At 41.7% G+C, this 13571-nt stretch overlaps 1 protein-coding gene across 1 annotated transcript in view; it reads left to right on the forward strand.

Annotated features, from left to right (window-relative positions):
- The window catches only part of LRP3 (LDL receptor related protein 3), a 29370-nt gene extending 20831 nt beyond the window's left edge, over nucleotides 1–8539 (forward strand). Inside the window, exons 4-7 of the mRNA XM_072871816.1 lie at nucleotides 74–282; nucleotides 553–1639; nucleotides 2833–2965; nucleotides 4460–8539. Coding sequence (XP_072727917.1) covers nucleotides 74–282; nucleotides 553–1639; nucleotides 2833–2965; nucleotides 4460–5272 — 2242 coding nt within the window. The 3' untranslated portion in view covers nucleotides 5273–8539. The remainder of the gene's footprint in view (nucleotides 1–73; nucleotides 283–552; nucleotides 1640–2832; nucleotides 2966–4459) is intronic.
- Nucleotides 8540–13571: the final 5032 nt, after the last annotated feature.

Below are 13571 nucleotides of genomic sequence, written 5' to 3' on the forward strand. Positions count from 1 at the left end.
GTTTTTTCTCTGTTTGGTTTTGTTCCAGATGCATGTCCTCTTTGTAACTTGTGTTTTCTTTTGTTCCTAACAGTTTTAAGAACTTTGATTTGGAAGATTCTCAGAAGTGTGCAGTAGACTGGTTGATGATTGGCCCATCTTCCAAGAGGGAGGAGTACAAAGTGTGTGGATCTTCCATACCTCCGTCTTTCATCTCTGCAAGGGACCATGTTTGGATATTTTTTCACTCAGATGCATCAAGCTCAGGACAGGCTCAGGGATTTCGCCTTTCTTATATTAGAGGTAAAACCTTACAGTTTTGTTGGCTTCACTTATATTCTGTCTGGCAAAACTTGAAGACGGTTGACAGGAGTCTTGGGCCAGTCTTGATGACTGTAAGGTGTTAGCATGGTAACACGGATACTATTTCCACTTGGCTTTTTAACAGTATTCCTGAAGTGTACTGCCCTGACCGATTGACTTGTGACATGCAGGGTAGTAGACGTTAAAAAGTGACATCAGATGATTCCAAAAGTTTTGATACTGACTTTTTTCTCCTTACCTCTTTCACAGGAAAGATAGGTCAGGCTGTATGCCAGTCAGATGAATTCCGTTGTGCAAATGGAAAGTGTATTCCCAGTACTTGGAAGTGTAATTCCATGGATGAGTGTGGTGATAACTCAGACGAGAGAAACTGCACTGTCCCTCCAACAGAGCCTCCATCCAGCATCTGTCCCTCAGGAATGTTCCAGTGCAGTGCAGCCCACTCCACCAAGTGCTTGATGAATGAGCTGAGATGTAATTCAGTTAAAGACTGCAGTGATGGTTCGGACGAAGATAATTGTCCTGATCTTTCCTGTGGCAAAAGGCTGGGTAATTTTTATGGATCCTTTGCTTCCCCAGACTTATTTCGTGCTGATCACAGCAGATCAGACCTTCGTTGCACATGGTACGTGGACACACAAGATAATCGACATGTTCTGTTGCAGCTTGATTTGCAGTTAGGCTACAATGACTATGTAAAGGTGTACGATGGCATTGGAGAGAGGGGTGATAAATTAATGCAGACATTTTCGTACCACAACAATAGGCATTCAGTGAGCGTGGAGTCGTCAAAGGGCCAGCTCACTGTCTCGTATCATGCCCGCTCCAAGAGCACTGGCCATGGGTTCAATGCAACCTACCAGGTGAAAGGCTATTGCCTTCCTTGGGAACACCCTTGTGGAAGCGATGAGGAGTGTTTCACAGATAAGCAGCACTGTGATGGCTGGTGGCACTGCCCAAATGGCAAGGATGAGGAGAACTGTCCCGCTTGCCAGAAGAACGAATACCCATGTGAAGGAAACAGTGGGCTTTGTTACTCAATACTTGACCGCTGTAATAACCAAAAGAACTGCCCAGATGGCTCGGATGAAAAAAACTGCTTTACTTGCCAGCCAGGAAACTTCCATTGTGGTACAAATCTGTGCATCTTTGAGACTTGGCGCTGTGACGGCCAAGAAGACTGCCAGGATGGAAGCGATGAACATAACTGCCTGGTGATCGTTCCCAGGAAGGTCATCACAGCTGCTCTGATCGGGAGTCTCGTGTGTGGCTTGCTGCTGGTGATAGCACTGGGTTGTGCATTTAAATTATATTCCCTGAGGACCAGGGAATACAGGTAAGCATCTTGCTTTTATGATGCTTTAGCAGCTCTGGGTTTTTTTCCTTTTTCTTTAAAGGGAAAAAAGTCGATTGTTAACCAGAGAATTTGCAAAATACTGTGAAATCAATCCAAGGAATTGATACAATAAAATAGCAGTCACAGCATTAGGCTTAGAGAAGAGTAGTTAAGATTTTCAGAAGCAGTGAGGGGAATGTCAGCTCTTCTGTGATCTATGAGAAATACACATTTATTGTGCAGCCTGGCAGAACCTGTATCTAACTTAAATCAAAACTGTTTTGAGCAGTTTCCTCTCCCACCTCCTACTCCTGCAACAAACCCCTTGCACTGCCAAAAACTGAATGCTGAACTGTTACAGTGAAGTCTTTGCTGAATCTGAACTGAATAACTGTTCCCCCTGCCCTCCGCAAATACGCTAGTTCTCAGTTCTACTAAAAGCGGTGTCCTACAGTGGCGGGGCCTGTTCTGAGGAGGAGTTGTTTACCTCTGCTGTGCCCCTTTCCCCTCGTCCTATATGCCTTGCTGTATGGATAGCGTGTGTGTTTCCATGTCTGTGTTTTGTGTGTTTGTGCAAGCCTGGTTCTGCCCTTTGGGAGAGAGTGGTAAGGGACTTTCTGAAGCCCGTCTCTTGTCATGTGCACCAGCTCTGTGCCGTGCTGCTGACACCGTTTGTGTTTTCAGCGCAGTGTGCTTTACATTCTCTCCTGATCAAATCTGCATGATTAAGGAGCTGGAAATCAGCCGCTGTGCTATGTTGGGAACCTCGGTGCCTTGGTTCTGGCAGGACAGCCAAAGCTCTCTGCAGCTGCAAGCTGCCCCTGTTGTGTGATTGTTTCCAGTTCTTAATGTTGTGTTTTCCAAAAATAACCTTTGGGCCCTTGCTGAACAAGTTACCACTGTTACTAGTGTAAGCTGGCCGATTGAAAAAAAAACTTCAGTTGCCACAGTGTCCAACCTGGGACTGCTCCAAAGAGTTTACTGATTTGATTCACTGATGTTTACACACTCTACTCTTATTCCTTTTGTTTATTTTAGCATGCTGATAAGATTTTCACGGAGCCTAGTTGAAGGTTTGCATTTTTGCTGCTAGCGTGAAGCCCTCTGCACTGCTTTTATACATTAATGTGAGGGAAGCAGGACAAACTGACTGTTACTTCTCTTCCACGTTTTCCCACTGGTTCTGTTTCCAGAGCATTTGAGACCCAGATGACGCGACTTGAGGCAGAGTTTGTGCGGCGGGAAGCTCCACCTTCTTATGGGCAGCTGATTGCACAAGGACTTATCCCCCCAGTTGAAGACTTCCCTGTGTACAATGCATCACAAGTACGGAAACACGAGTGCCAATGAACCTATCAGCAGCCAAACTACTATAAATTAGATAGAATCAATCTGGAACTGTATTCTTTCAGTAGCTGTGCTAATTATATGGAAGTCATATAAAAAATGTGTATGTTTTACTTGGAGCTGAAGAACCACAATTATGCATCTTGGTGCTGTGGGTAGTTTTGAACAGACTAAATGTGTTTGCTGGGGAACAGCAGTGAGATAAGCACATGATGTTTTGCTGTACGTCAAGACAGAATGAACAGAGACAGAGAGAAAGGTCAGAAAGTAAATAGAAAAAAGGTTTTTCAAGCTGAAACTGTAAATGTGCCTGAAGCGATAAGAAAGTAAGGTCTCCAGCAGTATTTTTGGGAAATTCTGGGATTATTTTTCATTTACAAATTGTCGTGGTTTAGCCCCAGCTGGCAACTAAGCACCACGCAGCCGCTCGCTCACTCCCCCCTGGTGGAATGGGGGAGAGAATTGGAAGAGCAAAAGTAAGAAAACTCGTGGGTTGAGGTAAAGACAGTTTAATAGGTAAAGCAAAAGCCACACACCCAAGCAAAGCAAAGCAAGGAATTCATTCACTCCTTCCCATGGGCAGGCAGGTGTTCAGCCATCTCCAGGAAAGCAGGGCTCCATCACGCGTAATGGTTACTTGGGAAGACAAACGCCATCACTCCTAATGTCCCCCCCTTCCTTCTTCTTCCCCAGTTCATATACTGAGCATGACGTCATGTGGTATGGAATAGCCCTTTGGCCAGTTGGGGTCAGCTGTCCTGGCTGTGCCCCCTCCCAGCTTCTTGTGCACCTGGCAGAGTACGGGAAGCTGAAAAGTCCTTGACCAGTGCAGCAACAAATAAAACATCTCTGTATTATCAACACTGTTTTCAGCACAAATCCAAAACATAGCCCCATACCAGCCACTATAAAGAAAATTAACTCTATCTCAGCTGAAACCAGGACACAAATACATTACACTGGGAAGCCATTAAGTCATTCTTCCATTTCATTGCTGATTCCTCAAAAATCTCCTGTGCCCTGTCAAAAGTATCCAACTGTGATACAGTTCCTAGTGTGATAAAGCTCTTGTAGTTTGTTACTCAAGTGGAGAAGTAGTTTGCCTTGGCCTTTCTTCTCTGCTGTTGTCATCAGCTTTTGAGGATCCTTTGCTATTGCTGATGATAGAGGACTCAGTGGTCTGCAGTCTGGTTCTTTAGCAGTGATCTGATCGCCTGAGTGGAGCATCTTCCTGGGCAGACAAGTAGAGCTTGAACTCATAAAGGAAACGCTTCAAGGGAGAGTCTTTTGGTACAGGCAGAGTTGTCTTTGGTATTCTTAAATAGTTCATTAGAAAATATGCATTTAACCAGGAAGTGTCGGGATCAAGTCTGAGAATTCTGGTAAGGTGGAGATATTAGTGGAGAGAACAGGGTTTAGGAGAAATCTTTTTGAGTATGTGTGAAATCATAGTTTGTTGCATCTGTGTTACAGGCTTCTGTGCTGCAGAACATTCGAACAGCTATGAGGAGGCAGATGAGACGACACTCGTCAAGACGGAGCTCGTCTCGGCGGCGCTTGAGCAGGCTCTGGAACAGACTCTTCCACAGACCTCGGGTGAGAGGGCAAATCCCTCTCCTGACGCCTGCCCGCACTTCACAGACTACACTGGGTGATGGAATCATCAACCGTGCTGATGGGACTATTCGGAGTCCTCCACCTTCCCCCGGAGGACCTAGTTTAGAGGCAGATGCCCATGGCCAAGCCAGGGGCCTACAAGAAGCTGGAAGTAGCAGCTTGCAGCCGGAGACTGAAATCACAGAGCCATCACCTTCCAATGTCTTACCGAATACTTGCACAGCTGCACATGCAGAGCCTGAGGCTGGACACGCTGATAAATCTTTAGGTGCTGAGACCTCTGGCAGTGAGCTTAAGCAGTCCAGTAAAGCGGATTCAGGAAAGGCTTTCAGAGATCCTTTGTCTGAAAGTGTTACAGAAGCGATCCATGGAGGGTCAGCATCCAGGAGGACTGTCCCAGAGGGCAGTAGTTTAAGTAGAAGTCATCCGCTGAGTGAAGAGCCATGTAGGTTACCCTTAAAAAAGTGGGAGTCTGCTTATTCAGACAGCCCTGTGAATGTTCATATCCAAGTGGATGGACAAAACCGATGTTGCCCTAACTCATACCGGGAGGAGCCTTTGGGTATTCATACGGCTTGTTGCCATTCTGTGGAAGTGCCAATGTTAGAGTCCTCTACTCCCCTCTCTGAAATCAATACCAGTGATGATGAATCTTTACTTGTTTGCTAATAAAAATTTTTGGTTTGGCCCTGTAAATTTTGTAACTTCATTGTTTATATGACAGTGCTCTTTGATGATAGGTGGTATGTCTGTGCTCTCAACTTTGTCTCTTAAAACCAGTGTGCTTTAATCCCTCAGGGAGTACAGTACAAGACTAAATGGGACAAGTTTTTGTCTTCATTGCTATTCCTGAAACTCCAGTGGGGCAGAAGTAGGCCAGTAGGCGATGTCAGGGGCTAGGAGAGCAAGAATGTGTCATTGCAGTTTGGAGGCATCTCCATCCTCTGGTATTTCTTCTGTGCATTTATTCACTCTGCGTTCAGGGAATTAGTGCTTCTTTGCTTTTCAAGTGGTCTTACTGAAACTGGAGAGAACTCTGGAACCTGGGGCAGGCACCAGTCTTTGTAACTATGAGTACTAAACTAGAAGTAATGTTGTCTTTTTAGACATCATAATTTAGTAATTTTAATTACAAATACTTAGAAGGAAGTAAAATCCTTTGTAGCTTCCTCTTTATAGAAATTGTTCACTTCCTTTGCTTCCTTCAGAAATGTTTTGATGGCCATATGTACCTTGAGGCATCCACTAAAACCAAAGTTTCTGTATAGAATACCCAGAATGATACCAGGTGTCTTATCTGCTACAGCTTTGTAATTAGAGATTAGCAGTGTTCAGTATAAGCGGAGTGCATTGAACCCCAGTTGCAGCAATATTTCTTTTTTGTGTTGTCATATGTTACATTCTCTTCATAATGATGTTGTGAAGGTTAAAGAATTGTTTGCTTTCTCCCTACCTTCCTTTTCCCCTCCTTCCTTCTGTTTTCAGGGACTTTAATGATTGTACCACTTTGGGTGCGCCCTGAAGGATACTGAGGCTTCACAGCTCCCGTTGGCTGCGGTAGGAAGCACTGAGCACTTGGTAACTGTCAGGATCAGACTTCTATTTTATTTTGAAATAAAGTCTGCTTCACAAGTTTGCTTGTAAATCTGCTACCTTAGGTGCAGGTGTATAACTAATATTTTTTATTTTTAGAGATCTTGTTTGCTTTTTTCTTTCAAGAACTGAAATAGATCAGTGCCATTTTCAAAGCTGACACTGTGTGGATTGTACAACACTTAAATGTAAACTGGTGCCTTTTGGTTTTTAGAGTGTAACTAAAAGCAAGCAAGTTATTTACCTGAAAGAAGGGTGACATTGCTTAACCAGGAATGACTTGGTGCAGAATGACAGAACAGTACTGTGCGGTAGCTTGGCCCCGTTGGCGATGGATGGGGCATTGGCCAGGCTCCCCCGTGCTCTAACAAGAGTTCTGCTTCAGTTCCCCTGTGATGCAGTGACAAACTAAAACGCTTTATATAGGAATTAACAAGGAAGTTGATGCCAGTGCTCTGTAAATACCCGAGTGCTCTGAAACCTGTTTATTGCTGTAGGAATTCAAGTTGCCCAAAGTTACCAACTGAACTTGTAAAATTGAGGTGGACCTGGGCTCTGCTGTCCACTGGGCCCTCCTGGCTGTAAAGGCAAACAGGCTTTTGCAGTGAACAGTTAAGTTTGCATCAAAGTGTCAAAGATTTTTTCCTTTAAATGGGCTAATTTTGCCCTGGATCTTTTACTAGGACTCCCTTTGGGGAAGTGCCTTAAAAAGAACAAGGAATAGGACTTTGGCTTTACTGAAATGTAACATGGAAGAATTAAAGTAATTTTTTTTTTTCTCTTCAGTTGCAAATTGGTTTCATACTGTGCATTCCAGAGGCAGAATATTCAAACTCCTTAAGGGCATTAATAGCAGGAAGGGCTTTTGGCAAAATGCGTAACAAGTAAGAGTCGTAGTTACATTAAATAAGTACTGCTCGCTCATTTTTTCCAAGTGCTTTTGTGATCAGAGTTCATTTCATTAAAGGAAATGTAGTTTTGAAAGGATCTTGCTTTCATAGCATTTGTAAACATTTTAGGTACATTCCACCTTTGCAAGGCCATGTGCTGTAGTTATTACACTGCCAGGATTGTTGTTTGCACCTCAGGCTACAGGTTTTAGTGTCTCTCTTGGTTTTTTTTTTTTGTTTTTTTTTGGTTTTTTGTTTTTTTTTTCTAAAGGTAATTTTAAATACATAGAAGTGTACATGTAAAGTAGTTAATTATAATTGGGAGGAAGATTATATTTCACGGTTAATATTGTGCAGATATGAAGGACCTTAAAAATAAGTGTGTATTTAATTCTGTTACAAAAATGTATTTCTATAATAAAATAATGTTGATCATACTATGCCTTAAACTATCACCACTGTAAGGCTCTTAAAGTTGAAATATATGTACTACAGAATACTGCTATATTTTGGGAACAACCCTGAAGAGCTATCACTGTATTTTATTTTAAGATGTGTAACTTCACATAATTTCTTACGTATATCTTACATATTTTGTGTACTGATCCATTTGGTAACTCAGTGGAAATTTCATTGAGAAGGTTTTATTTTTAGAAGCTCGAAAAAATCCAGGTTAATGAAAATTGGATGCTTGAAGTGCAGAAATGTTCGCAGCCCTCACTACTGGAATTTATAGCCTTGCATCGAGAGATACAAGCCTGGTGCTCTTTGTAAGCACCTAACTTTTTGTATTCTGCAAGACAGCATTCTCTCCCAGCTCCCCAAGCTCATTCCTTGGAGGGAAGAGTCACAAATTTACTGTTAATTTTGCAGAAGAAATCTCTGTGTCTGCGCTGTGAGCACAAACAGGTGTGTTGCAGTGTCCTGGAACGTCAATACCTGAAGAAACCACAAAGTCTGCCTTAGTGTATGTCTGCCCTTCCTCCAGCTCTTGTAAGCATTTAGCAGTGAACCAACCATCCCTGAAGACACCTAAGTTCTGTTTCATGTAAGCTGCCTTTTTGTATTCAGAACATAGTAAAATAAAAAAAAAGGGGCAAAAAACTGCTACTGTGCCAGCCATGTGAACAGGAAGAGCTCATTGTTACATTTCTTTGCTCATTACCTTGCTTTCTGGCACCTTCCAGCTTGTGTATGACTGTAACATCCCTTAAATGTACTTGTTTTCTTTTTCTGTTCTCTGCTTTGTTGTGTTTTTTTTTTTTATTTACATGTTGTATATATTCATTTAGATATAACATTTTCCCATAACATCTGTACAGGTATATGGTTCAGGTATGGCATCATGGTTGCTGGTGTCTGCTGTTCCTGGACAATGACAGTAAGCAAGTAAGATGCTGGGCATCATCATACTTTGCTCGTGCTTTGGATCTCTTAATTTTTAATAAAATTTCATGTGCCCAGAGACTGTGGGTTTCTGACTGTCACTCTAACACCAGAGACTGAGGGTGCCTAAATTGTACTGCCACAGCCTTTGTTTGACTCTGACTCTGCATATGCCAACCCATGGCTCAGTGTGTTGATATGACTATGAAGGGTGGGGTTTTTTTTGTTTTGCTTTGGGTTTTGGTTTGAGTGGTTTTGGATTTTTTATTATCAGCTTTGTCTGGTAGCTGAAGCTGTGGAGGTGCATCACTTTTTTAGACAGTACATGTGAAATCTTACCACTAGCAATTCAATGTTGTATACAACTGCCTTTAAAATGCATGTATGCATATACCCCAAATAACAAAACGAAGCCCTGAAGTGTACGACTCTCTAGGTGGTTAAAAAAAACCCAACCCAACATTTTGCAAGTATAGCCTCTCATTCCCATCGCTGAGGGCAATGCATGTTTTGCTGATGCTTCCCCTTCCCAGTCTGTGCTTTGGAGGGTACCGCTGGGTTCCTTTTCAGTAGAAGGTGGAGGCTGAGTTATTTTGTGTTGACAGATATTTACTCTACAGACTTGGAAATCTTTATCTGCGTTGAAGAGAATTGGACAGACTTTATGGTCATCTAGATTTATCCGTAGCCATGAAGGATGGGAGGACACAGCTTGATGCAGAGGGATAATACCTCCTAACCTAGTAGAAAAAGTGTTTGCTTTGCTTCGTCATGAAGTGCTGATTCAGCTGCAATGATAGTGACTCAAGCAGTAATACTACAAACCATATCCTGATGTGAGTGAGGCCGAAATGAATATAGCCCATAAAATGGAAATAGAGTAATAAACAATACCTGCGTGTTTGCAGCAGAGTTTGTTGACAGCCTGTGCAGTGCAATAGATATGTTTTACGACAATCCAAGGAGCTAACTCAAAAAGCCTTGAGGGAATTATGTATTTTTTAATCAGACCTTTCTGTGAGGGGAGAAGAACTGCTTTTGCTTACTTAAGATTTTTGGTCTTCACAGGAAACTGAGTTTTAATCTCCCAGGCAGGCGTTAGGATTTCAAACCCAGTACAAATGGCTATCTGCCTGTGACCTGAACCTCGCAGGTAGCAAACCTCATCTCCTGTCTCTTGTCAGTCTGTTACCCCAGCAAACTGTTCACTTTTCAGATTCTGGCTCTTGTGGTCTTGGCTACAGGGATTAAATGGTGACCAAGGCTATGTGAGTGCTAGAGGTTTATGTTTCATTCCCTCTGCAATTCTATATGTTTCCTCCCTTGTGATGCCTTCTAGGTCTCCCTCCCTTCTATCGCTATCTCTTACCTTAGGAGTTTAAGACAAATTTCTTTTTGGCCTCTCAAGGTCTCTTGGTCACTTTCTCATCCTTTTCCTTGGATTTTCCTTTTTCATTTGTCCAAGCGCAGAAGTTTCTCATTGAAGTTAGAGCACTGGTGAGAAGTGTCAAGGACTGAGGAGGTTTAAAAAACCAAAGAGGCTTTGCCTGTATTCATAGCTGGAGCCAGAGGTGGAGGCAGGGCACGCCCATCTGAACTCTAAAGCTTTAGGAAAAGACAAATTCCAAGCAAGGTTTACCCTTCATTTTTTTTACATTTTCATTTAGGACATGTACTTCAATATCTCTCATAAAACTCCTCAGCAGCTGAATAGTTGCTAACTTCTTATCATTCAGTGCTTGGTACGAAGGGGCTGGAAAGCAAATGTGTTTTGTTTTCAAGAAATCACGAATAAGAGTGAAACATGAACAATAACTTGACAAAGGCCTCTGAAAATGAAGCATGGGACAGCATGTTTGGTGGGGGTGGGTTGTTTGTTTGTTTGCTTTCCCCTCAAAGATGAGTAATTTTATTTAGCTTCAGCTCTTCGGCATGGAGAGGCATGTTGGGTTTCACAGCATTAGCCTGTTCACAGAAAAGCAATGGCAGCGGGCTCTGTCCCGGGCTTCCCAACCCACCGCAACTGGTCACCAGGCGATGGCAGTGCTCCTCTGGAGCCACAGCTCTAGTCCCGTGGTCGAAGGCCGAGTCAGGCTTGCGCTTTCAGAAGTGATTGAGTGTGGCTAATGAAATCTCGTCTGCATATTTTTGGATACATTTTTTGTAAAGATGCTTCCAACTGAAATGCATTATTAAATACACAGCGACTCATCAATCCTTCTTGAGTTGGATGAAAGGTCTGAACTGATATGAGTCTCTTTCCTTGACCCTGCTGAGATCAAACTGTTCTGGTTTTATGTACTAATGTGAACTGAAAACAACAGATTCCTTTATCAAGGTTATGAAAACGCTTGGGAGGGGCTGGGCCAGCAGCAGCACCTCTGCCTCATTCTCCCTGTGCTTCCCATTGGTGCCCACCCAGCTCCTATTTTCTATTGAACACCATCTTATTTGGGAGAGGGACTATCTTCCCAGTCTGTTTTGCACAGCGCATAGTCCAGTGACATCGTGATCTGTTGCTGCTTTTCTCAATACTGTGATAATGCAGATAAGAATAATCCAATACATCTTTCATTGACTTTGCATTAATCCTACTTACGGGTGATACTCTTGTTAATACTTGCATTATCGCGTTTTCCCTCTCAAATTCTCTGAATGCTGTATTATTGCCAGCACTAAAAGAATAAACAGCACAGAGTATTTGTCTGTGTTACAGCCTCTAATATTTTATGCTACATAAATATAATAGCATAGGATATATAGTCTTATGTAGTATTGCATTGCTTTTAAAGCTTTGTTTAAACTCCTTTCTTTTGGAAACAACTTGCTTTTCCGTATCAAGTATCACAATATTCTTGACATGCTTGTAGTGTCAGCTGTCTCAGGGTTTTTCTTTTGTTCAGTGGGCTTTAAAATACTAGCAATTATGTCTCCTTTGGGCCTTAAAATACTAGCAATTATGTCTCCTTTGGGCCTGTTGCTTCATCTTTTAGAAAAATCACACTTACACAGGGTTGAGCACACTGCTAAATTTCATTTAGTATATGAATTTATCTTTCTAGTTCTGTACATTGATTTCTATGGTTAGAAATTGTGGACATTAGGGACTAACTTTTGCAAAGTCTTTAAAAAATAATATATGTGATGTTGGGAGCACAGATGAAGCTGTTCCTAAAAATAAAATAAGACATCGTGGAACAGCTTTAGGGGATTGGTATGTAATTCAAAGATGAACTCTACTAAACCATCCTGTTCTAAATTCAGCCTTCTGATTTAAGGCCAAATGTTGATTGTTTTAAAGCATGGCAGTATAATCAAGGAAAATTTGAGCCAAACCCAGTTAACAACTATGAGGCAATTGGTCCTTTAATTTTGCCTTTGATTTCCTTAAACAATAGCCAAGGAAAGCCTTGGGAGCAGTTACAGCACATTATTATTATTATTATTACTATTATTGTTGTTGTTGTTATTGTATTATTATTATTATTATTATTATTATTATTATTATTATTATTATTATTATTGCTACTACTACCTTTCTCATTACCGTACAGACTTCTTGTCTCAGGAGCTGCAAGGTTTCCATGCTGGCTGGTTTCCATACCTTAATTATTTAAACAAATAAAAATAAAACCACACCAAAACTTAGCAGTTCTGAAAGCAATCATTATTGCTGGTGCTATAATACATTTAATTTTCCCACTAGATAATAAAGTTATTGAAAAAATTAATCTGTTGGAAATTATACCACAGAAAGTGCATTTTGAACTATGGAAAATAAGACTCGGCCAACAACTCGGACACAAGAGCCTCCGACACGGGATAAGGGCTTGGGGTGCTGCTTAGCCAGTAGAAATAAGGGTGTACTGTGAATTTAAAAAAAAAAAAAGGCAAGCTGAATATATATGATTTTCATTAGCAAACTTTATATAGTCATAACATTATTTAAGATGTGGAATCTCTCTTTACATGTGTGCATACGTACATACAAACCCACACCTTTTTCATTAGCTAAATATATATTTTAATCTTTTATGATTAACAGCTTTATACAAAGAGTGTAAGTTGTGTTTCTTTTTCGTGTCTACCATCTGAAAGTTCAGAGAGAGATGGATAGATATTAAAAAAAAAATGCTTCTGAATAATGAATTGTGTTGGAAAGGTACGTTCCTTGAATTCGCTCCTTATTTTGAGTCTATTCTTGAATCTTTGTAGAGCATGTGGTACTTTACAAACTAAGAGATTCGTGAACCCTTGATTTTTGTACCAGGGCCTGTAATACATAGAAAGATACTTTTAAAATTAAATTCACATGGCTGTTACCAAGGCTACTGAACGTGATAGTTTTTGTTTTCCAAAGTTGCAAAAGAATAGTAGCGATTCAAAATATTGCTCAGAGCTGTTCTCACATTTTGCATTTTTCAAATGATTCTTTGGTGTGAAAGTGGCCATATTGCTACAGCAGCAAATCTCTATATATTAATTAAATACGTGAACTAGATTTTTTCTAGTGTTCGCCACAAATAAAATATGCAAAACACTTTTTAAAGAGCATCTGATGTGAGAATGATTTAGGCTTGAGCTGAGCATAGTTGAAATGGGGAATTTGAAGCAACGTGACATCACCTGACACTTCAGTAAGAAGGAGAAACGTCAGGCTTCATTCCCCTGTTTCCCTCGAGTTCCCACTGCTGAGCCCGCTGCAAACCCCTCCACACCTCCGTCCTCCCCTCTTGGCACTGGGATCGTCCTGAGCTTCACACAAGAGTTCCCAGGCGGTGCAATGAGCTCCGTCCCCGTCCGGGATACAGGAGTCCTGCTCCACCTTTGCAAAAACGCTTCAGAATTGAGATACTTGAGATTTTATCGCTACATCTGTGTATTTTTTTCTCTGTGTCACCAAATGATGTCTGAACAGTCAAGCAAACTGTTGATTTTGTACCTTTTACTCTAAGGTCTGCCCAGGCTGGTTAGCGTTCAGCACAATGACCCTGCCCCTGCCGGGCCGGCCGTGCCGGTGCTCGGGTGCTCGGATGGACGCACTGTGCCCTTGCAGGTATGTGGAGGGATGATCTTTTGGATGTAACTCTGAAACCTCA

This window comes from Ciconia boyciana, chromosome 9 (assembly GCF_034638445.1).
Source record: "Ciconia boyciana chromosome 9, ASM3463844v1, whole genome shotgun sequence".
NCBI lineage: Eukaryota > Metazoa > Chordata > Aves > Ciconiiformes > Ciconiidae > Ciconia > Ciconia boyciana.